Source organism: Mixophyes fleayi, chromosome 9, assembly GCF_038048845.1.
Source record: "Mixophyes fleayi isolate aMixFle1 chromosome 9, aMixFle1.hap1, whole genome shotgun sequence".
Lineage (NCBI taxonomy): Eukaryota > Metazoa > Chordata > Amphibia > Anura > Limnodynastidae > Mixophyes > Mixophyes fleayi.
The window spans coordinates 103,767,180-103,792,249 of NC_134410.1; the positions used below are offsets into that span (position 1 = coordinate 103,767,180).

At 39.3% G+C, this 25,070-nt stretch overlaps 1 protein-coding gene across 2 annotated transcripts in view; it reads right to left on the minus strand.

Annotated features, from left to right (window-relative positions):
- Positions 1–988: 988 nt before the first annotated feature.
- LHX6 (LIM homeobox 6) overlaps positions 989–25,070 on the minus strand; it is a 129,440-nt gene continuing 105,358 nt past the window's right edge. For both annotated transcript variants that reach the window (XM_075184755.1, XM_075184754.1), the window contains 6 exons: positions 10,505–10,725; positions 6,452–6,552; positions 6,283–6,378; positions 4,916–5,090; positions 3,459–3,559; positions 989–2,264 (listed from right to left, as the gene is read on the minus strand). In XM_075184755.1, coding sequence (XP_075040856.1) covers positions 2,244–2,264; positions 3,459–3,559; positions 4,916–5,090; positions 6,283–6,378; positions 6,452–6,552; positions 10,505–10,725 — 715 coding nt within the window. In that variant the 3' untranslated portion in view covers positions 989–2,243. The remainder of the gene's footprint in view (positions 2,265–3,458; positions 3,560–4,915; positions 5,091–6,282; positions 6,379–6,451; positions 6,553–10,504; positions 10,726–25,070) is intronic.

Sequence of the window (25,070 nt, forward strand, 5' to 3'; positions counted from 1 at the left end):
TTGTGCAGCAAGATGGAATGTCATAGAAAATATCATCATTTTACTCTGAATGATGGCCAGATCAGACTGAAAATACTTTCCTTGTGCTTTCATCATCAACATTTATTCATATAGCGCCAGCAAATTCCATAGCCCTTTACTATGTAGTCACAATTATCTTTGTGCCTGTGCACATACACTGAATACAATTATTTCTTTATGTTAACGACAGTGTTTCCCAATCCAGTTTGCAGGGAGTCCTAACAGTGCAGGTTTTCCTGGTCACAAGTGAAATATTTCGGACCACTTGTGGATCTTTTAAAATGTGTCAGTCAATACTGAAAACACCTGTGCTCCAAGGAGATATGGAAAACCAGCACTGTTAGGACTCACTGAGGACTGGATTTGGAAAACACTGGTTTACGAGATGGTAAAATAAGCTACAAGAGGTGGAGAAAGCGCATACTTAGAAAACTCTTGTTGAAGAGTTTTATGATTGTGCAAGAGGCCTTAATTTAATTATGACATCTTAAATGTTATGTCTTTTTTCCCTCTTACTTTCAGGAAAAAAGACACGAATGAGGGTGATATGATCACTTTGGGAGACAATGGGAAAAGTTACATTTAATAAGGAGGGAGGCGCAAATGTGCAAGTAGGGCTGCCTTGATAGGACTTTTCCAACTTAAATCTCAATGAGGAGCTGCACATGCAAAATTCAATGGGTGTGCAAAACCATGTGAGCAAATGGGCAAACACATTTCCCATCACACTATGACAAAAGAGGGCTAATCGTGCAAAGATAAGTGCAATGACAAAAAACAAGACGTGGAAATGCACTACAATATCTGGGGGCAAAGTTATCAAGCTGCGGGTTTAAATAAGTGGAGATTGTGCCTATAGCAACCAATCAGATTCTTGCTGTCATTTTGTGGAATGTACTAAATAAATGATAACTAGAATCTGATTGGTTGCTATAGGCAACATCTCAAGTTTTTCAAATCCGCAGCTTGATAAATTTACCCACTGGTCTCAAATGCCTGTCTGCAAATGATATGTATTCTTTGTAGTTGCAGTGCCGAGGGATTGGCATTAATATCGAGAGTGAGACATAAAATAAACAGCATGTAATAAGTTGGTAGATCCATATGTAATCTTGGTGGGGGTAGATATTATATATATTCTATTCAAGAGACGTATTCATATTTTGTAAAGTGATAAACAGATAATATACTGTATACTGATTTACATCAGTATTATAATGCCGATCAGGAGTTGTCTTTCAAACTATTTTTGACAGGGCAAAGTAAACGCCATGCTAACAGAAGTGCTCTTATCAAATTGAGAACAGTTTCCCCAAATGACATAAAAAGTAATGCAATAGCACACATTGCTACTAAATACAGTTCTTCATACAAATCAGTGACTTGGGCTGTGGGATTGACTTCCCAAAAATTATAGCAGTAACTGGTGAGAAATGTTTCAATAATTTTCTGCATAAACAAATGCTAATTTGACGCCCAAGGAGAGGTAACAGACTGCAGCTCAATCTCTTTTATAACGTATCAAACATATTTTTTGTTTTGTGTTCTTGTGTAAGACTGATTTCTTCCAAGCAGCAGAGGTGTGGGGAACTAAAGACAAGCAAATCAAGAAATTGTAGAGTGTTAATGTGGTATAATGAATCACAGGATGTTTGGGGTAGAAACATCTAAAGCTTTTTGAGAGGTTAGAACTGATAGTTTAAGTCACAGATTGTGACATTTTACTGTACCAACAACTCAAGTTATAGGTAGGGCTATGTCTTAAAAAAACTCCGATGTGTACAGTTATACAAATCATGGCTAAAACCGGACACCATTATTGAATGAGCATTATCCAACCAGGCAAAACATCTCATCTTAGGTCAACTGTTTGTTCTTTAGTTAACCTTTTCAGGCTGCTGAGGTCTCCTCACTCCGGTGGTAATTGGTCTTCAGTACAAATGCCGTGGATGACAAATTCCCTCTGATAATGGGTTGCATTGATTTGATACCCATATGAAATCCAGCTTAATGTGATGCTTAGCTGCTATCCCAAGAATCAAAGTCTCCGTTCTTTTGAAGAAAAATGAAAGTCTCCACTATATATTGGCCACCTTACTCATAAAGGATAAAAGCCAAAGGGAACACATGATGTCTTCTGTGCTGGGTGTCAATCTCTGCCGAATCCTTAACCACCCAGGCCTGAAGGGCAGCATGTCATCACCCATGGCACAAGATGATGTTTAATACTGAAAAAGGATTACCTGCCAGAAGAAATGGTAATGTTTACAAATAAAGATATTAGCTATAATTTTCATTTGTGCTCCTGTAATTTTCTTTTTTTTATTTTATATATATATATATATATATATATATATATATATATATATATATATATATATCTATCTATCTATCTATCTATATATATATATATATATATATATATATATATATATATATACAAGTTAACCCGTGCATGATACTCATGCATTCTAGTCAAATCAAGCTACTTAAGGTGTTAAAAAGATTCTTGTCATGCATTTGGGCCTAGCCCAGGCCTCCTCAGGGGAAGAGCGTTACTTCCCGACGCAAGCGCCCTTTTTTAACGTGGTTTTGTCCACATGTCACCACCTCATCATTTTTCTCCATCACCTCATCCTTCATCTTCATTGCCACATCCTTCATCAAGCTACTTAAGCTGTTAAAAACTCCCCCCTGGCAACCACCAACCACTCCCAACTGTCACTTCTCCTTCAAGAAATATATAGGTCAGTGTATAACTCTGCCCAGCAGGTGGCGCTGCAGCTTGGTTTTTTTTTTTCACACACGCCACTAGGCATTTATATAGTAGATATATATATATATATATATATATATATATATGTATATATCTATATATATATATATATATATATATATATATATACACATATCTATATATATATATTATATATAACCTTCACTCCTTATAAATTTAAAACAATTGAATTTATTTGATAAAACTGTGCAATGTGCATAAATATACTGTGACTCATAGCAACCAATTAGATAGCTGATTTTATTTTCTAAACTGCAGTACACAAATAGATCTGACAAGTTACCATAGCTTACAGGACATTTGCAGACATTGTATCACATTCTTAAATAAGATCCACATAATATTTTATATTCTGCCAGAAATGCAATTGAAATAGAAACACATAATAAGATCTAGTGACAACAGCATTGCCATAGTGAGTTGGACATAATTATTTATATCTAATAACAATGAAATATCATTCTAATATTAATATAGATACCTTTAGACTCCACCGAATTTAAATGTCTTCTATGCCTTACCTTAAATATGTCAGTGAAAGTAGATATAGTAATGCTAACACTTGGGATATCTATGTAATTAAAACTACATAAAATGTATTTAAAACGTAAATTGAAGTACTATATACAGTAACACATACCTTATCTCCTCTGTTAGACAGTGGTTCCATGTCGCTTTTGAGATGCACAGGGGGAGCAGCATAGGGGAGTCTGCAATGCATCTGCCCACACTGTACCTGACCTGTACAGTGATAATCAGAAATGTGATTAGTTTTTAAACCTAGCATGGCTGTCTAAATGGACAACTGTTGATAGTAAGTGTAAATAATGTGGAACTGCACCAGCATGATGTAATTTAAAAGCATGAATAAAAACAAACATTTAGCTTAATGTTGCACATTTTTCAGTTTAATTATAAGCAGCAAGATATCGACATAACTTAAGACATTGTTACTTAACTGAATAGTATATCTATGTGGACATTTCTTTTCTTTATAATTAAATGTAATAGACTCATAGGGGCATATTCAATTAGCTTCCGGGATCGCAGCTATTCGCGGCCACCTCCTTCCCGATACCGCTACACTGCAAATTTCCCTTTGCACCCCATAGGGTTGCGAAGGGAAATCTGCAATGTGGTGGTACCGTAATTGCACTTTATGTACGCGCCCACGCAATGCCACGATCCTGGAAGCTAATTGAATATGCCCCATAGGGATATATTTACTAAACTGCGGGTTTGAAAAAGTGGAGATGTTGCCTATAGCAATCAAACAGATTCTAGTTATCATTTATTTAGTACATTATACAAAATGACAGCTAGGATCTGATTGGTTGCTATAGACAACATCTCCACTTTTTCAAATCTGCAGTTTAGTAAATATACCCCATAGGCTTTATTTTAGAACCAGAAGTCCCTAACTAGCACTAGTAGTTTGATACACTCTCTGATACTGTGTATCTAACAGTAACTTGAATCTTGCCAAAATTAAGACCCTCTCTTCACCGGGCGGGCATATTATGTACACACGCTCATCTTCACCCCTGGGTCTTCTGCCCAAAGGCAACATATTTGAATTTCCTTCTACTTATAAGTTAAGTTTCCCACTTATAAGTTAAGTTACTTATTCACATTTATGTTCTCTAAAGGATTAGTAAAACTTATTTGCGCTCTCTAGTATGGTGTATCTAATAGTTCCTGGATCTGGTAAAAATTAAGAGTCCTCTTTCTCCATGTACATGCCTGTCTTCACCACATCTAATCGTTGTTGACAGGTTTAAGTTAGCGCAAATAGCTTTCATTTAAATATTTCAATGTAAGTAATATATATATATACCTCTTATCTATATGTAGCACTGTTATAACATTGTAATTGTTTTGTAACAGTTTGCATCTTGTCACTCTACTGCACAGCGCTTGACTTCTCATATCCCGGAAGTTCACCACTTCTCAATTTATTGTTATCACAGTAATGATCATTGATGTGATAGGCGGTGCCTGTAATCATTTTCATCTTGGATCCCAGAGATATAATCAGCCACCCCATTATCTAATGGGCTAGTTGACGCCGTACCAAGGCGCAGTAGTGTTACTTACTTTCTATATATCCATGTAATGTGACCATTCTAGCTCTCTCTGGACTGTTGAAGGGGGAGAAGTGAATGTCATCTGAAAGTGAAGAGGTGAGACGGGTTGGTGTAGGGCCGGGTGGAGGCACTGTATGCTGCGGCGTGTGTTTTTTATGTCGTGCTCGGCAGTTCTGAAACCAAACCTGGGGATTTCAAATTTGTTTTACAAAAATCAGCAAATCAATATTATATCATGTATGTATGAAATAAACTACTGAAACATTAAGTATCTGAATCAAACAATTTTTAAAGGACACCAGCATCAGTAATATGTATTGGAACTGGACTATATATAACAATTATACACTGGCCACCAGAGACTGGGCTATATGTTAAACACTGGGTATTAGCGATTGGTCTTTGTATCTGTGTTGTACACTTGGCCACTATGAACTGGGCTACAAACTGTATACTTGGCCACTAAGCGATTAGGTTCTATATTGAGACTTTGGCCATCAGAAACAGGGTCTTTATTTGATATGGGATATGGTTCTGTATTGGACCCTTGGGACCTGAGTATTTAAGGAGAGCACAGCAAAAAAAAAAAAAAAAAATGAGTAACTTTGCACCTGGGCAAAACCATGTTGCATTGGAGGGGAAGGTAAATTTTAAATATGGGGACAGACTTATAGTTGGGGTAGGATATGTCCTAGATCAACTTTGTATTTCAGTGTAAAAGTAAAGCTATCAAGTATTTATGTGCTACATGATAAAACAACCAGTATTTAACTTATGTGCAAAATAATAAACTAATTTGCACCCCTTGCATTGTAACATGGTTTGTCCCGGAGAACATTTACTCCTTTTTTGCCTTACTTTCCTTAATGACTCAGGCCCTTGGTCTCCTGATATTGGACTTTTTATTGTACACTTGATTATCAGGAATTAGGCTGTATATTTTACACTGGCCACTAGGGTCTAGTATCTGTATTGTACACTATGTTACTGTTGTCTAAGCTATATATTGTACATTAACTACACGGATTAAGGTCTGTATTGTACATATACTAGACAACAGATATTAGGCACTGTAATATATTGTATTGTATTTACACTAGTAATCAGGGCATGGGTTTAATTGAAAACTAGTTTCCAGGATCTGAGCTCTCTATTGTACTCTAGCAACCACGCAAGGGGTTTGGTACTATATATTAGCACCCAGAATGGTAAATGTGGCTCTTCTGGGGGATGTGGGACCAATTTGTCATGTTAGCTTTTGGAGTCAAAACAATGTGTTCCACTACCACTTATACCACACAGTTCCTTACTACTATACTGCTAATCTACTAGGATTGCAATTTAATAACAACTCATGCATTTTGTTATAATACTAACCTGGATGACTCTTCTGCTTAATCCTGTCATATCTGCGAGTTTCTGAAGTGTTTGTGCATCAGGATTGTTATCCTGAGCGAACTGTGCCTGCATCACCTAGAGCAGAGAGAGCATTATGGGTATAGTCTTATGCGCTGTGCATGAACGCCAACGGCTTTCAGTGTCATACCTGCAGCTGCTCTGCTGTGAAAGATGTGCGTGCTCTTTTTGCTGGTTTTGGCTGGCTGTCTTGTTCCGATGGCACTGCTCCTTCCAATGTAATACCATTGCCTGAAAATGCATAGACTTCTCATGTATCTTGTTACAGTAAAACCAATGATGTACAATTAATCTTTTTGACAAGCAACAACAAAAATGCATGTGTACATTGTCTACTATGCTACTCATTGATGTATTCATCTATTTACAGGAAGTTGGAGCTATAAATACACACATGCAAAAGTTATCATCTATGGCAATCATTAAGTCAGTCTGTTTTGCCAAAAGCTTCAACTTTAGGCTATTAAAATTATTGTCAAACTGTTTATAAAAGGACACTAACCTCAAAATATGTTACTGCTTAATTGTGCTCAGTATCTATACTAGGCATAGTTTTATTTAGCCTGTATGCCTGTTTTCTGTCAACTGTTTCAGGACCTGACCACATGACCAATGACATCATACCCCACCTTGATGATGTCACACATATGCCTTGCCAGTAAGCCACAACTCCAAGCTATTATATTCTAAAAAGGATGATCACTCCACAGTTAGATTGATATGAGAAGTCTGAGATGAAATTCATGGATTCAGGGGAAGAGAAAGGAAGCAGTGGAACTGTACTAAATGGTGAGCTCTACAAGCAAACTTATTCGTACCACCATATAATTTTAGTAAAGTCCTATAGCAAGAATATTTTTTTACGTTCAAATTAATATTAACATTAATATACTGTATATACATTAGGCATATACAAAGGAAACAAATATAGGGGCATATTCAATTAGGATTCGGACCGCAATTATGAGCGACTACATGGGTTCCGGTACCGTAACATCGTGAACCTTGCACCCCTTGCGCACGGAAATCCGCGATGTTGCGGTACCATAATCGCGGGAGCAAATCCTAACTGAATGTGCCCCATAGTGTTAGACAGTTTCAAGGCTACTTGCTCACAGTTGCTTTTTTTAGCTGTGTAGGGAACTCTCAAGAGTAACGTGACCCGCTTACTATTAACGTTACTACGGTAATAGTTCGCATTATTACCGTTAGTACAGTAATTTCAGCTCTGATTTTTGCTCGCAGCTCAGGGAGCCACGAGCACAAATCTGGGTTAAAATGACTGCTTTAACGGTAATAGTGCGTAGGCCGCATACTCTCAAGAGTAACGCGGTCAATTTAATCTGCCCCTATGTATACTAACATCATAAAACAGTTGATAGTGATAGTGCAGTTTACATGACTTTGGTGTAATTGATGAGTAATTGGCAAACAGATGTATCATATAAACACAAAAGTGTGTATTATTTTTCCACGTTTTTAGCTCTATGTGGTAAAGCAATGCTCTTATGAAAACCCAAACCTTCTTTTAATCCAAAGGGAATCCAATGTTGTATTTCCTTTATTTGTAATCCAACAAGAAATCCAATATATTTTTTTTAATCCAAAGGCTACTACAAAAAAGACAAAAAAACAAAAAAAAACCTAAAATGACAGCACAACCTGCTCTGCTTGGCTTTCCTCCACAAATGAGAGAAGAATCAATTAACCATGACTCCCCTTAGCTGCTCAGACAATCACAACTCTGTTTTTTCCCACGATAACCCAAATGTGATTGGCTGGTGGTATGAAAAGTCTCAGTGACTCACTGCTTTGATCACACATGAGTAGAGTAGATGAACTGAATGAGCTATTGAGTAGGTAAACTTTTCATCATCAACATTTATTTATATAGCACCAACATATTCCGTAGCGCTTTACAATTGATACAATTACCAGTTGTGTGCACCTCCATTCATGCCCATGGCCTATCCATTGCTATGGCCCTTCATTTCAATTGAATTTCTACATATAGTGCACAAATTAATTTAAATGAATTGGCTGTAGAAATAAACAGGCCAAATAAATCAATGGGAAAAATACATACGCTGCTTAGAGCGCTCATGCTAACCCTTAGTGAGCATATGCCCAATGCACCACCACAGAGATCACAGGACTTTTTCAAGAGCGGTGACATGCTTTGAACACACTGAAATGAAACGAGCAGTGTCCAAAAAACTTCACTGCAACGAAAACACACACAGACACATACACATACAAAACACACACAGATACATACACATAGAAAACACACACAGATACATACACATACAAAACACAAACAGACACATACACATACAAACGCACATGCTTTCTCACACTCACATAAATGCTTATGGCCTCATAACAGAGAATGTTTTTTTATTTTTTAAGCATGTTTGCGTGCTTTGCTTTTGTAATACAAATGCAAGTCAGACACAGGGTTTGAATGCTAGTAGATAACCAGCGGGTTAACTATTTTGTAAAGTGCCTGCCTGCAAAATTCAGTTGAATTAAAGAGGGAAGACACATGCACCTCATGCATTTCATATATATAGTTCTTTGCTCCCAGCACTGATTCTCTGACATAATTACTGTGGGGTCAATTCATTAATTGATTGCTATAAAACATGTACTTTACATTAATTAATCAAGACCAGGGGGTAAATGTATCAAGCTGAGAGTTTTCCTGCGGGTTTGAAAAGTGGAGATGTTGCCTATAGCAACCAATCAGATTCTAGCTTTCATTTTGTAGAATGTACTAAATAAATGATAGCTAGCATCTGATTGGTTTTTCAAACCCGCCGGAATACTCTCAGCTTGATACATTTACCCCCTGGGGGTAATTTTCAGTTAGAAAGCCAGTATTAAGTTCAGGAGCAGATAACTATCTCCCAGAAGAAATGTGTCAGGCTGGTGTCTCTGAATTATTATCTTTTCAGCCCCCTTATTACACAGGGTTCAAAATGCTCTGCTGCCAAACTAATTTTTTTCCTGTTTTTTTCTGTTGCATTTATTGGTGTTGATTTATTCAGTTTCTTAGAAGGGTGTTGTTAAACATCAATTAATAAGTTCAGCCCACATGTCTGCAATAGGAAAATAAGTAGGAAATTAATAAGCAGAATATTTTGTACTGGGTAGGAGGGTCTGCAACCCATTGCCAAAACAAATAGTCATCCACTTAAGAATAGTGGCGTGTTTTGTTTTTCGCACCAAAACCTACTTCTTAATATGCTTTACAGATAGTTAATCTGTACAAAACAAACAAAATTTTCACTTAAAAAGTTATAGTTTCCCTGAGATTTTTGCATTGCTTTGCGTTTTTCAAGGTTTCGATTTTGATTGACAAGAAATGACTAATCTGTGTGCAATGCAGGGGCGGACCCAGACATTTGCCCCTACCCGGGGCGATTTTAGGGGGGGCGATTTAGGCCCCGCCCCCTTTATGTGTTCTAAGGCTGCCGGCGGCTGCACAGTATGTGCAGGTCCGTTCAGCAGTGAAAGTGTACTGTCCCGCTGCTCTGATTGTGTTTAAAACACAATCAGAGCAGCCGGGCAGCAAACTGTCACTGCTGAACGGACCGGCACAGTGTGCAACTGTCGGCAGCAAGCCCCTGCTAGGGGGGGGGGGGGTGATCGCCCCGATCGCCCCCCCCTGGATCCGCCACTGGTGCAATGAGAGAGGGATATTTTATAGAACGTTGCAGAGTATCTTGACAAGGGAAGCGTCAAAGTTGTGTTTCCTTAACATCTGTAACTAACATAAGGATGATTACCGGAAATATTCTGTCACCTGCACAGCTGTTGCCATGACTAATAGCTTCATCATAGCTTTTAAGTGTAAGGCACAAAAGAAGGAAGTTTATAGAAACAATACAACATACACAGCAGGAGCATCTTGAATCACAGTAAAAACAACTTCATCTAGTACAACTCACTTTTAGGAGCTATGAAATCTCAGCAGTAAGCAAAGGCTTCTGGGTATGATCACACACATCCCACATGAACCTAGCTCAAGGAGAAACAGTCAAACAGAAAACTCAGACTTGCTGGAAAATTTGCCAATTAACGAAGGTAGATTCATAATTACATTTCCGTCTTTTCAAACTTTTCTGTCAACTTTTAAGTCCATCTTCCAAATGCGTATTTAAAATTGACAACTTACCATTTTCAGCTGCCCTTTTCAGGTTTTCTATCATGGTGTCATAATGGATTCTGCATAAGACCTTCTCCTCCACCAGGCCGAACTCTTCCCCCGTGGACAGCTGCCTTTTACAGGAGTAACATGCGAAGCAGGCTAAGTGATAAGCGTTCCCTCGAGCTCTTCGCACCCAGTCACTGGCGTAAATCTGTCTGCCACATCGCGCACACTTAGTACCAAACCGGCTGAAAATATAAGTAAAATTTGTTAATGATGCAGATATTGTGCCCATGTGTTTAATCATTTATAACAAATAAAATAGAGAGTGAAAATAAACACAATTAATAAGTGATATATTAGGATATCAAACAACAAAATTACAACTTTTATACACGAAGCATGAAGAGAAAATGCACTGTTCAGTATTCCTGTTTAACGTTCTTAAAAATGATCGTAGGTATCAGTGATTCCTCCATGCTCTAGTAAAGACAGCCAAAGCCAAATATTTTTGAGATATTGGGTAGATTCAATTAGCCGGGTTCTTCTTTAGAACAAGGCAGCCTGCGCATTATTACCAATACTGCGGCAATAGTTTTGCATTATTACCGTTACTGCAGTTATTTCTCTGCTGATTTTTGCTCACGGCTCACAGAGCTGCAAGCAAAAATCAACGGAGAGATTACCGTAGTAACGGTAATAATGCGCAAGCCGCATCGTTCAAAAGAACAACCCGGCTAATTGAATCTACCCCTAAGGGTGGGAGGTATAAAACTGTGGTTTATTGTGCTGTTTGAAAGTCTCCACACTTCAGATGCGGTTTCCAGATACAAATGGCAAGATTTCTCATCATGATGTTTGGAGCCTGAAATCTGAGTCCGCACCCAACTTTTGAGTTTTTGGCCACATGTAATGTAAAATGATTTTGCTTTGCAGTTTCCCTATTTGGACTACAAGCTGAGATGGCCGGTGCCCAGTTTAACAGGCCAGGTAGGTGCCATACAGGCGGGCTAAATTGAGTTTTTGAAAAAAATAAATAAAGTATATAAAAGTGTCCACACTCCCTTACAGTAGCTAAATAACCCAGCCTGTTCAGTACCTGGCTTGGTCCTCTGGTGGGGCCCCCATACCTAGAGAGTATTGGCCCAATGCTAATAGTACAGTACCCCTGCTGGTACTGCTGATCATTGAGTACCAAGATAAACATTTTAAAATTAGAGTGTCAACCTATTATGCACTGACAGTCCATGACTGTTGCTGTATACTTTCGCTTGTAGAACTACAAGTACCGACATTGCCACATATTTGCACTTGTAGGGCCTGAGTCACTAAGGAGAGTAAGGGAAAAAAGGAGTAAGTGCTCTCTGGGAAAAACCATGTTACAATGCAAGGGGTGCAAATTATTTTATTATTTTGCACATAAGTTAAATACTGGCTGTTTTTTCATCTAGCACACAAATCCTAGATAGCTTAATTTTACACTGAACTTTAAAGTTAATCTAGGACATGCCCTATCCCAACTATAAATCTCCCCCCCCCACATTTTAAATTTACCTCCCCCTCCAATGCAACATGATTTTGCCCAGATTTAAAGTTACTCCTTTTTTATACTTTACTCTTCTTAATTACTCAGGCCCGTAGTGTCACAATAGTGTCCAATATATGTTCCCCAATGAAATAAATATGTCCCTCAATAAAATAAAATAAATACCTACAATTGTATTTTTCCTTCGGTCCATTATAGTCCCAATGGGAAACTTGTGATGCATAATGTACCTGCTGTACCTGCAATCACCAACTGTCCAGAGCCAGGAATTAGCAATGTGTCTGCAATTACCAGCTGCCTAGAGCCAGGAACTAGTGCTGTACTTGCAATTACCAACTGCCTGTAGCCAGACATTAGCAATGTAACTGTGATCATCAACTCTCTGAAGCCTGGAACTGCAACAGTGCCTATAGTCACCAACTGCCCAGAGCAAGGAACTAGCGCTGTACCATTAATCACTAGGTGTTCAATGCCAGGAACTAGTTCTGTACCTCTAATTGCCAACTACAGGGAACTACAGCTGAGCCAAGCTGAGCCAAGAGTCTAGTACAGGGTTTGTTCTGTGCTCACTATAACTTCCTGTTGGCTTGAGTATAATCAGACAAACAGCATAACCAATCCTACTTTAATAATCCAGAAATCTAAATGTCAAAATCTGAAGAATGGCTTTTATTCAAGTAGTAAAGAACATGGTAGATCAAGTGGTAAAACTGTAATGAATATATAGTAGAATACAATCACAATATGAACAGACAAAATACAATGCACACATGAAAATATGGCATAAATGCATAATTTAACAGAATATCTTACAATCAATGGTACGCTAAGGGGAAGTATTTACTGCTTCTCTGACTTATTAGGTAAGATCTAAAGTGGTGACCTCCTGTCATTACCCAAGATGCATTGAGAACTAGCTACGGAAGCCCGAGTTGTTCAGTTAAGCTGACACTAGGCTGGCCACTAGATGGAGTTTACACAGGAATAAATGCATTGTAAAAACAACATTGCTGAAGGCATAACAGGATTAATAATTACCAACTGCCTGAAGCCAGGAACAAGCACAGTATCTGTATCACTATCTATAAATATGTGTCTCCACCAACAGCTACAGCTGTTTTTCCGCTTCAAGTGTTAGCCCACCTCTTAGATTTTAAGTTAATTTCGGCAGGATAATCTTTACCTTCTGTTTCAAAGTACAGCACCAAGTAATATGTTGACACTTTATAAATATAAGTTAATAATAATAATAATAATAATAACAAAAAAATGTAACGTTTGATGGAGAGAATAGACCACTCTAAACGAGAACATGGTGCAAACTGACACTAAATCCTTTGAGTAAATAGCCAGATTACCAATCAGGGGTGGTCCCTTATGCCGCTCAACCAATCACTGATAGCCGTTCTGTTGCTAAGCTCATGTCCGGTTTTACCATATAGCCTTGCCAAAAAATGCATGTGGTGTAAGGTTTACAAGCCGCTACAACTTAGATGTAAATTGAGGTTTCAGCCTCCAAACCACAAGATGATATGTGGCGGTCTGCAAACCGACATTAAACCACATTTTGATACATCCTATACAACATGAAAATGAAGTATGTCCCCCAAATCGTCAGTATTTCAGATCATATCCAAGGCCAAAATAATATACAAAGGTTAGAATTAGCAATCCACAAGTGCAATGTGTACTCACAAGACAGAGACCTTTAGTGCAAAATAATACTTCAAGTGTTAGTCATCAAATTCATTGGATATTTAGGGCCTGAGGTAGAGTCGGACTCAATTTACACTGAAATCGTAAGTGTAAACTGCATCCTGTAACTACACAAGTCACACGAATCTAAAGAATAAGAATATTTAGGATAATATGCAAATTGCACAAACACACCTCTTTATCTGCCTTATGGGCTGGTGTGCATGATACACTTCAGTGTATCAGTCACAGCGACCCTGTAAATCAGATAAATTAATAGATAAATTAATGTAAAAAAAATAAATCTTACTTCTCCCCCCCAAAACAGCACAGAGCTTGGTAAAGTTGTTTGGGAGGGGTGCACTCTTCTTCAGGCCTTAGGTCAGAGGCTCCAGTTGATCAGGTGCTAGGCCCGTGGGCTATCATTTAACTAAGCTTTGGGCCTGTGGCATCAATTTCAGTAGACTGTAAGCCTGTGGTACATTCTTTCAGGCATTTGGCTTGAGGGCTCCAGTTCAGGCCTTAGACCCATTAAAAGTAACTTCCCAGTTTTCTTTCATGCCATATCGTGGTTGCCCTATCTACTAGAACCATACTTGGTTCTGTGCTCCTAGTCCCCCTATTCAGAGGCCACACCCCAAACAAATATATTCCTGCACTTGTTATTGCATACAATAGCACTATGTACAGCATACTTGCCAACTCTCCTGGAATGTCCGGGAGACTCCCGCATTTTGCGAGATTCTCCCGGACTCCTGGGCGAGTGTGGCAATCTCCCGAATTCTGCCCACTTCACTAGGAAGTGGGCAGAATTAGATGCCAAACGCCGCGATTCCCGGTGAATCGCGGCATTTGGCCCCAAAATGACGCGATTTTGGCCGTCACGCCCCCTCCACTGGCTGGCTCCCGGAAGGGAGCTGAAGAAAGTCGGCAAGTATGATGTACAGTGTTGTTCATTTTATCCCTGTTATGCCCCATAGGTTTTTATTCAGTGCCTTCTTTAGTACAGTGCTCATTATTCAGGACCCCATTATAGGTAGGCTTTTGGTGTGCCCCTGTTTAGAGGATCCATTAGTCTGGTAGACTTTTGGTATCTGATCTGTAATATCTGTTGTCTGAGTTGTTATTGAATGACTATGTTGCTTTGTGGGTCTCTTAGTACTGTACATCTAGTGTTAGTAGTTATTGTTGTGCGGCATTACGGTCACATAGTACGATGATAGGACCAGGGCTGTTATTGTTATATCGTAGCTAGCACTATAGTGGGTGGTAAATACTAGGCAAGAAATATCTAGTCTTATGGGAGGCCTGTGGTATCGCATCCCTTTCTCATAAGCCATCTTCAGTTCCAGACGATTATCAAGAGGAGATGGTGTCCCCACGGTGAGTGTCTCCTATTCCATTTCACTCTTGATTAGGCCATCATCCCTGGTGAGTAGGATATTGGGGGGGGGGGGGAGTCTTCCCTATCACCAAAATCTGTAGTGCCACGCACAGGCCCAGAACAAGTTTGAGGTGTCGACAACCAGAGTGGGGTGCAGTTTCCTTACCTGGGACACTCCCTCTTTCTCTGCACATTTTCCTTACTCGGGACACTCCCTCTTTCTCTCCAATTCGCACTCAATGCCCTAAGTAATTGCTGCTGTCTCCTAAGCCAGACCGGAACAGTGGTTGCAGAACTTGTCAGGTGGACTGGTTGAGACCAGGTAGACTCTTTTACAAGACCATAAACAAACACATACACTGGCATAAAACAGGAAGAAGTGTAAGATAACCCACTTCTGTTTTCTCTGATAACTGGCAGAACAGAGCTTTCCCGTCCAAGTATAACTTAGAGGATGTGCCACATTATATGTAAGGATCATTTAGGTATATTTTTTCTTATCGTTATAGCACATCATTTTCTCTGCATGTTGCATTTTTGACATGAGTGAGAGCTGCCTGCTGCTTCCCTTAACAAGATAAAAATAAATATCAGAATTCAACGATAATTTATAAACTATAAAAATATGGAGATGCACAGCACAACTAGTTTTTATATTTAATTATTCGTCTCCCACAAATATAAAAACACATGTCTGTTTCCTGGCATGTGAAGTGTCTTCATGTATGTAGACTGCGTGATCATTTGCAGAATTCTAGATGGGAATGTGCATGCTGGGAGAAGTAGAAATGTCACAAAGTCCTGCCAACCATCATTATATGAGCATCTCTTCATTTTCTTTATTCTCCTAAGTATTGCTCATCCCAGGGTGAATCATTTCATTAGGGTAAGGGAATATTAGGATAGTCTTGGTTTCATGAATCACATTCTTACATTTTAATGTTTATATTCCATTTGTAGAGATGCTTTTCCTGCACATGTAGAAGGGCAAATCATTCTACCCGTTGAAAACATAGGTCAAAGTCTGATTAGCAGCATCTCCAAAGATATGGAAAAAAAGAACGCCTTTTAGCTCCTCTGAATCCACTCACAAGAGCTCAATTACAACCCATTAAAGCTCATTTAAATATCTTATCCCACAAAATCTTATTTTTTGCATATGTGAGCAATACAACTGGCATTTCAGATCATAGCCTGCATTTAGTTGTGAACACCCTAATCTGTTTGGCTCTCCTCATATAAGGACAACAATTTTTGCTCCCCCTGCAGTTGGCGACATTTTGATGTGCTATTGCTAATTTATGTACTTCCTGTATAAACTTGTGCAATCAAGTAAAAAAATATGATGGAGTAGTCCATAGCATCAGATTCTAGCTATTATTTTCTAGAATTGAAACATAGAATTTGACCGCAGATAAGAATCGCTTGTCCCATCTACTCTGCCCATTTTTTTATTAACCTATGGTAACCTTAAACCCTATTTTGTCCTTTAATATTTTTAAGGATATCCTTATGTCTATCCCAAGCATGTTTAAATTGTTCTACTGTATTTTCTCTTTCTTTGGAGAATGTTTCCCTCTTGTACCTTGTTATAACCTTTGATATATTTGAAAGTTTCTATCATGTCCCCCCTTTCCCTTCTCTGCTCCAAACTATACATATTAAGTTATTTTAGTCTTTCCGGCTACGTTTTGGGCTGTAGGCCATGCACCATTTTAGTTGCCCTTCTAATGTATCTAATGTATTTATATCCTTCTGGAGATATGGCCTCCAGAACTGAACACAGTATTCTAGATGAGGCCGTACCAATGACCTATACAGTGGCATTATTACTTCTTTCTTTCTGCTACTGATTCCTCTCCATATGCAACCAATCATCTGACTTGCCTTCCTCATTGCTTTGTTACATTGCTTACCTGCCTTTAAGTCACTTGAAATAGTGACTCCTAGATCCCTTTCCTCCTCAGTAGTTTCCCTTATAGGGGGGAATTCAATTGGCCGCATTACTGGTAAAAGTAACGTGGTCTGCGCATTATTACCGTTATTATGGTAATAATGTGCTTAATTACAGTCATTACGGTAGTTTCATCGCTGGCTTTTTGCTCGCATCTGCCAGGTTAAAATTACTGTAATAATGGTAACAGCTTTAACGCTGCGCTAATTCGGGGAGAATTGAATTTTCCCCATATAGAGTCATTAATGCTATATTTAGCCTTTTGATTTTTGAGACCCAGGTGCATAATATTGCATTTTTTGGCATTATTTTCTCAAAATCAGAGATGTGCTGCAGACATATATCTATCCCCCTACTTGGAAAATTATTACGAAGCAAGGATATGGCCATCTTCCAAGTGTGAGAGTCTATTTTTTTTGTACAACAATAACTGAAATATACATCATGGACCTCATTCAGAGTGAGACATACACCTGTATTTTGTCGTCTTTTTGCACTGAGCATGCTCCGAAACTGACCATGTGCAACTATGGCAATTCAGACCTGCAACTTTTGGCACCTATAATTCCTTCTACCTGAAGAAACGTGACTGGGGATTGATTGGGTGTTCTTACATAGGTCATGTACAGTAGGGACGTGTTAGAGCAATTTCATATGGATTCAGACTGGGAGGTGGTTGCAGATATGGATGAAAAATCAGGTTTTATTTGTGGGTGGTTAGGGCAGGTGTAAGTGACAGTTGATGATGAACACGCGAACTAGCTAACTGCTTGTAATTAGAGGGTTCATAGGCAAACCGAGGGGGGAGGGGGTTCCTAGTGCCTGGAAACCCTCCTCCAAGCCTGGGGCACTGTATAATTGAGGTGGCTGGACCCTGCCCCTGCTTTACACGGCTCTGCTTGAAAAGGGAGAGCTGCGTGCACCTAACAGTAGTGCACGCAGCATTGTCCATGTATATTATGGGGATAGGAAGAGTTAGACAGCAGCCAAGCACTGTCTAAAATTATAGCCACACCCCCATGCATGCTGGTCACGCCCACTGGCGGCATGGTGTGGAAACCCCCCTCTACAAATCCTGCGTTTGCCCCTGGGGTTGTGAATGATTCACAAACACTTACTAAGGCTTTAGTAATCGCTTTGCCATAGATTAGGCTTTGCCAACTGTATTGAGGCAAAGATACAAACATGATTTATATATTTTTTTCTACACATGTCAGGAAGATGTTCCTGCTGTATTAGCAAGGTTACGGCTCGTAGCATATGAAATAATAGGTTTTTGTATATTTTCGCAAGTTGGACGTAAGTGTTTGAGGGCTGTGTCTGTTGTCAAGTGGATGCATTTGCTACTCATTCAGATGTGGCACATCTTCTCTGAATATGGAATACATAAGCACTTATTTATGTGCGACTTTGTCAATCGCAAGTTATATTATATTAATGCATTTAGCTATAGAAAACAAGTGAAAATTCAGTACGTTAATATGATGCATTGTTATCAGAGACAAGTAAAACTGTGACAAATGGTTTCACTGACTTGCCACAGAATTTCACACAATACAGGACTTTGAGACATAATTAAAAGAGCATGAAGCAATGATCTGAGAGTTTCTCTTCTTTAGCTGTGGGTAGGATTATTTCAGCTTGTTCACAGCAATAGCAGAACATACATTTGCAGCTTATCCCACATTTGTAACAGAGATAAAAATGGAATAAAAACACTGAGTGCCTGTACTTCATAGGATACAACACTAAAATAAACAAATAATTAAGAAGCCTGCTCATTCATTTTACCAGACATTTAAATTACACTTAATGTCCCTATGTTTATTTGCTTTTGTAATTTCATGTTGGCACAACGAAAGGAGTTTTTTCTAGGCTTCAGAAAAATATTAAAAAGAATTTATTCTACAAGGAAGAATTTTTCTTCCATTTTGCCAGTGCACACTTAATTGATTCTTAACTAATTTTACTTTAACTATTAAACATATAAATACTCCTTTACAAGATGCCAGTTTGGTCTCTCTGTGCAGTAACATTGAGGTTTATTAAACACAAAAAGTGTCATTCATGATCTACAAAGCCTGTGGTCTCTTTATAGGAGCAAGTGCACCTAATTATTATTAAAGGTCCTCTTCCTGGTCTTTGGATACACCCCCATAAAAAGGACATTTTACAGGTTGGTGGAACTCAGTTTAGAGGTAGTAACAGTGCAAAGACAGAACTACTGATACTGATCACCAACCTCCAATGTTGCTTTTATGCTGTTACTACTGGGATTGCAGGAGGCTGGGTGCAAGACCTCCAACATGAACTTTCATTGGTTTATAGCACTGTAGTTACATTTTTACTAAAAGTCAGCATAGTACTATCAAAGAATGATAATGAAGGTTGCAAGAGTTCCTGTACCTTCAAGCAGGGCCGGATTAACCCTAGGGCTAACTGGGCTACAGCCCAGGGGCCTCAGGCATCCAGGGGGCCCTTGAAAGTGCTCAGCAGCATTATTGATCGGGCGGGGGCGGGGACGCCCCCGGCGCGATCAATGCTACTGAGCACTTTCACTGCGGTCCTTCTCCGGCGCACTGTAGTCTCCTTACTGAGGAGATCTCGTGAGTCTCAATCTCATGAGATCTCCTCAGCAAAGAGCGTACAGCGCGCCGGGGAAGAACTGCAATGCCAGGAGGAGGTAAGTGCCTTGGGGGTGACTCGGCTCACCGGGGGGGCGGCTCGGATCACGGGGGGGCCCTCACGGGGGAATGGAGGCCCCCTTAGCCCAGGGGCCTCCATTCCCTTAATCCGGCCCTGCCTACAAGGCATAATTAGGCAAGGGAAGAGGATAGTTATTGGGTCTGTATTGTACACTTATCTTGAAGAAATAGACTCAGTTTTGCACACTTGTTACACTTGTTACCAGAATGAGCTATATTTTGCATACTAGTCACTAGGATGGGATTTGCTTTGTATACTTGTTACCAGAATAAACATTGCTTTGCAAAGTAGATTGACAATTACATTTTAAAATGTTATCTATTTGTTGTGCCTTATTCACACAACAAATATACATGTCGATTTGTGGTGTAATAAAGTGTCACTGCATATCAAGATCAAGACAAAATAAGCCACACGTATGATCTGTCCATTCCCCTATCTGATCTGTCTATTAACACACACATTTCAGCAAAGCCTTGCCTTCATTATGAAAAAGTACAGTCCCAATCTGTTGACCCTGATTTCAGGGTCAACAGATTAGGACTGTCTTGTCAACATAGGGACTTTTGGAAAATATGTCATTGGATTTCATTTGACAAGTTTGTGAGGTGTAGAATTATGTTATATATTATAGGAAGTAAATATATAAACCTGTTTCAGCTCGAAACTGACACTCCCATATTTTTTTAGGTATAAGTAAGTCATATTATCTTACTTACAGATACTGAACCATGGCCTATACACTTTTACAGTCCAAAGTCTCACAATCTTTTATTTAAATAGTTTACTCTTTTTAATTTTCCTGGATAATCTATAGATTATAAATTTAGCTACCATCTCTAGAAATCTGCAGAACATTGCTCTGTGCCAACCAATCCCTTAACAGATGTATTTCTCATTAATTAAAACCAGGAAGAGCCCACGAATTTCAGTTACTTTGACCTCTTTTTTTTCTTAGACATATGCAGCAATTAAGGCTATAATTTCCTGTAGTAATTCTTCTCTTGCCCCTTTTCTCCATACTTGCACCACTGGTGGCATATATGAAACCATAGGTTGTATTTACTAGTTAGTGCAATCACTTGATGATTTAATTTCTCAAAGAGAATATTTCAACAAAAACAAATATAGTTTATATCATTAAGCATGCAAGACATTTGGAATATCTGTGTTTATTTTTTATCTTAATTACGCATTTATTGTTCCAAATGTAAATTAGATTTACACCCCCACTGAATACAGTTCTCAAGGATGCTTCACAGCTGTTGAACAGGAACACCGGTTCAGACCCGTAGTTTGAGCTCTGTGGATAACCTGCTGTAGTGAAAGGATTGGTCGGTATTCTAGCTGGCTGCAAATTAGATAATCAAGATCAATTGTTTGCAGCATAAAAAGAGTTGGAATGATTAAGAAGCAAATTATTCTTTACGGAAAACAGGAATGCTAAAAACATTCAAAAATATTCAAATGTGCTTTTTAAATACTGTATTTTAGATTAGCATGTTAGATTTGAATATATAGATAATAGACTAAGCTATAATATTATTATACTGAGTCCCCATAAGTCAAGTATTGATGGTTTTCCTAGAGATGATATCATTACTGTTCTCAATGTAACATTTAATGTGTGTAAAAGTAACTAACTTATTTGGTTGTTGTGCAGATTTCTACCTAAAATTATAAATGACATTTAAGAATTTGCTCTTGGACACAAGGTAAAAAACAAGAGCTCTGTCCATGGCAAAAAGCATGAATTCTACTTTCAGGTAGGTTTGTATAACACACGAGTGAAATGGGTTTTCAATTTTCCTAATTCATTGGATTTGGGCTGATTCTGTTACTAATATCTTCACAATCTTTGGGATGGTGTTGACCAGGGGTGGGCAAACCTGTCCTCAAGGGCCATATCCAGTTCATGTTTTTAGGATTTCTTTAATCATGTACAGCTGAGTTAATCTATTTGGCTGGGTCAGTAATTATCCCACCTGTTTCTACAGACAGAAATCCTAAAAACATGAACTGGATATGGCCCTTGAGGACAGGTTTGCCCACCCCTGGTGTTGACTATATTAATATTAAAAGGGACCAGCTAAATACACTAAATTAATTTGTCATTTAAATTTAGACAGAATTATTGTTTGTTCACCCATTGGAGACATTGGTTTGAATTTCCACATTAATAAAGTGGCCACTATGTCTTTTATGTTCTAGCCACAAGTACAGAAATGGGCTGAGATATATCTACCAATGATGTGTTTGTAATGATATTCACCACATAAAGTCTGCAGTCAGGCATTACACATATATCATATTAGGTGATTCCCAGGAGAAGGTAGTTTGTAGTATATGTTATTGTTAAAAGAAAAGAACAACAATGTATAGTAAGTACTGAATGATTAGGTAAAGCCAGAGTCAGATTGAAGTTGTGACTAAACAATTGTATAGGCAAAGATGGATTACAGGGCAGGTGGTCTGTAAGAGTCAGTGGTTGTAAGTTAAGTGTGCAGGAAGAGGTCGTTACCAAGGGTAGGTAGTGGAGCAAGCAGAAGAACAGTCGGGAACGTAGTCAGTGGTCAAGAGTCATAGTCAGGAAGAGTCAGGGGGTTAGAGCCATTAGGGAAGTCGCATTCGAGGTCATGCACACTTAATTAGTAGAAGAATCAGGACACTGGTTTAAGGAAAGTTCAATGTACTGGAAACTTGCTGATGACCTGCCACCATCTTTTATTGGTAGTGTTGGTCACTTTTGTCTATAGACATCGCCCATGCTCAGACATACAAAGTGCCAGACACTTCTGTTTCATTTATGCAAAAATGCTGCATGGAAAAATATTGCCCATTCCAAAATATGTGGAAAAACTACGAGAAAAAGCATGGCGAAAAATGGTCACAACCCAGGGATGCAGCCTATTTATGGCATGTTGAGAGGATGTCAAGATTCCTAGTATGAACGCCATGGAGAGAAATATAAATGAAACAAGGTGGTTTATTCAAGCATGAAACATACAGGTAAAACTGGAATGCACCAAATGTATAGGCAGATAACACAAGAACTAGATAATCAGAGTATGCAGGTTTGGGTGAGAAGCTGAAGACTCTGGCTATCCAGGCAGGTGAGGTAATAGTCACAGAGGCAGAGAGTCACAGAGAGTCTGAATGTCCAGTTTATGCTAGGGAGCTTGTAGCTGGATGCCAGGCAAGTGAGATGATCAGGGAGTCAGTCAAGATCAGAACACAGGAATTTTTCAAAGAGCAGCAAAGACATTTGATGAACTGGCTCAGGTTGCTGGGAAAGGCAGTCTCTTAAAGGCCAGACACATGTGTTTGGGAACCAGAAGTAATGATGAAAGCATAACCCCTTTCAGGCAGGATCAGACAAAGGCAGTGTATCCTCTAGTGAGGAGATACTGAACTAAAGCCTTAGGCAGATCGTGACAGAGGATGATGTATGAAGGGACGGAGGGTATAAAATAAAACTACAGCGCTATTACAAAATAACCTTTATAACAATACTTGCCAAACAGTCAGAAAGTGGTCCACTTTATTGTATTATAAGCAGAACAGTACGAAAACTCTGGTATGCAGATCAAGTAATGGGGAAAGCGACTTGAGACTAAGTCTCGGTAACGACAACTCCCCTCCCTACAAAAAAAAGAACACCACAATAGACAGATAGGAAAGCAGGGAGGAATAAAGTCAGCAACTTGCACTGTGTCCTGAAGAGGGACAGAAGTTTTATCTTTAAAATATAAAGTTAAAGTGCTTAATTGAAGATCCGCTCTGGTGTGCAGTTTTAATGGTAGCCATCATCTCTTCCTCACTTGAAACACTTGAAACACTTTTCTCTCCTATTACCACCTTAGCCTGCCCTGAACAAGCTGTTACCTTGTACAGCTTGTTCAACCGTGCTATCCGTGCTATCATACATACCCTCAACTCTGCCAACCCTCACACTTTGGTGAGCTTCGGGGCTCCAAACGCCTGAAGATCGCACTCCAAACTAGCTTGTTTTCTACAAAGATGTTCATGCACTGCTGAATGCTAGTGGACGAATTCCTGCTCTCTTGATGACTTCCCTCACCATTTCCTCACCAAACAAGCCTTTTTTAAGTATCTAAGTTGCTCATCATCTTCCAACCCCTGACTTGCCCCCATTACTCCACTTGTAGATTTCCAACTGTCTGTCCACCATGTCCTCCTGGATGTCACAACTGTCTTCCATCCTTTTATAAGTAAACACCTCTTCCTCACAGTTGACAACACCATGATCTCCTCAAATCTGTTGACTGGACATCACCCTTGACTTCTCGCTCTCATTCACTCCACACATTCAACCCCTCTCCCACTCCTGTCACTTAAATCTCTGTAACATCACCAGGATTTGACCCTTCCTCTCACTTGATGCCACCAAAACATGAATCCACTCTATCATTATCTCTCAGCTCTACTATTGTAACCTTCACTTATCTGGCCTACCGTTCACCTGCCTCTCTTTCCTTCAACATCTCCTCAATGCTGTGGCAAGAATGATATTTCACTCTTATTGCTCTGCTTCAGCCTCTGCCTCTGCCAATCAGTCCACTGGCTCCCCATCCCCTATAGAATGCAATTCTCCTCACCCTCACCTACACAGCACTTGCCCACACCTCTTCCCCCTATATCTCAAACTTCATCTCCCTCCACACTCCACACTCTGTCCTGCCCCCTCTAGTCAGGCAATGACCACTGCCTCTCCTCTCCTCTGATTACTACTTCACACTCCCACCTCCAAGACTTTTCCTGCATTGCTAACCATCTCTGGAATGCCCTCCCTTGCTCTATCAGATTCTCCTAGGCTTGAATGCTTCAAATGCTAACACAAAACTCGCTTTTCTGTAAAGCCTTTAAGACAGCTGCCTAATGCATTCCTACCATTCCCCTCCTTCTTCCGCTCTACGTGTCACCCCCTTGTTCTTACAACCCCTTCCTTTAGATAAGTTCTCATGCTGGGCCTCTTTCCTCTTTTAGCCTACCTCCCCCTTCTTGCCCACTTCATTGTGGAGTTACTACTCACAACAGAATGGCAACCCAGGTATAGTATACCTATAAGGTAATCCACAGTATTCTCCCCCAAACCCTTCTCTCTCCTTACATATACATCCAAAACAGAAGCCTACTCGTCAGACACATCACTGTGCCACGAAATCCTCTACACATTCTCAGAAACAGGATCCAGAACTCCTGATATCTCTGTCTAGGCAGCAAACCAAAAATACACCCCACCATAAGCACAGACAGTCTAAACCATGTCCAGCTTGCAATTCTTTGC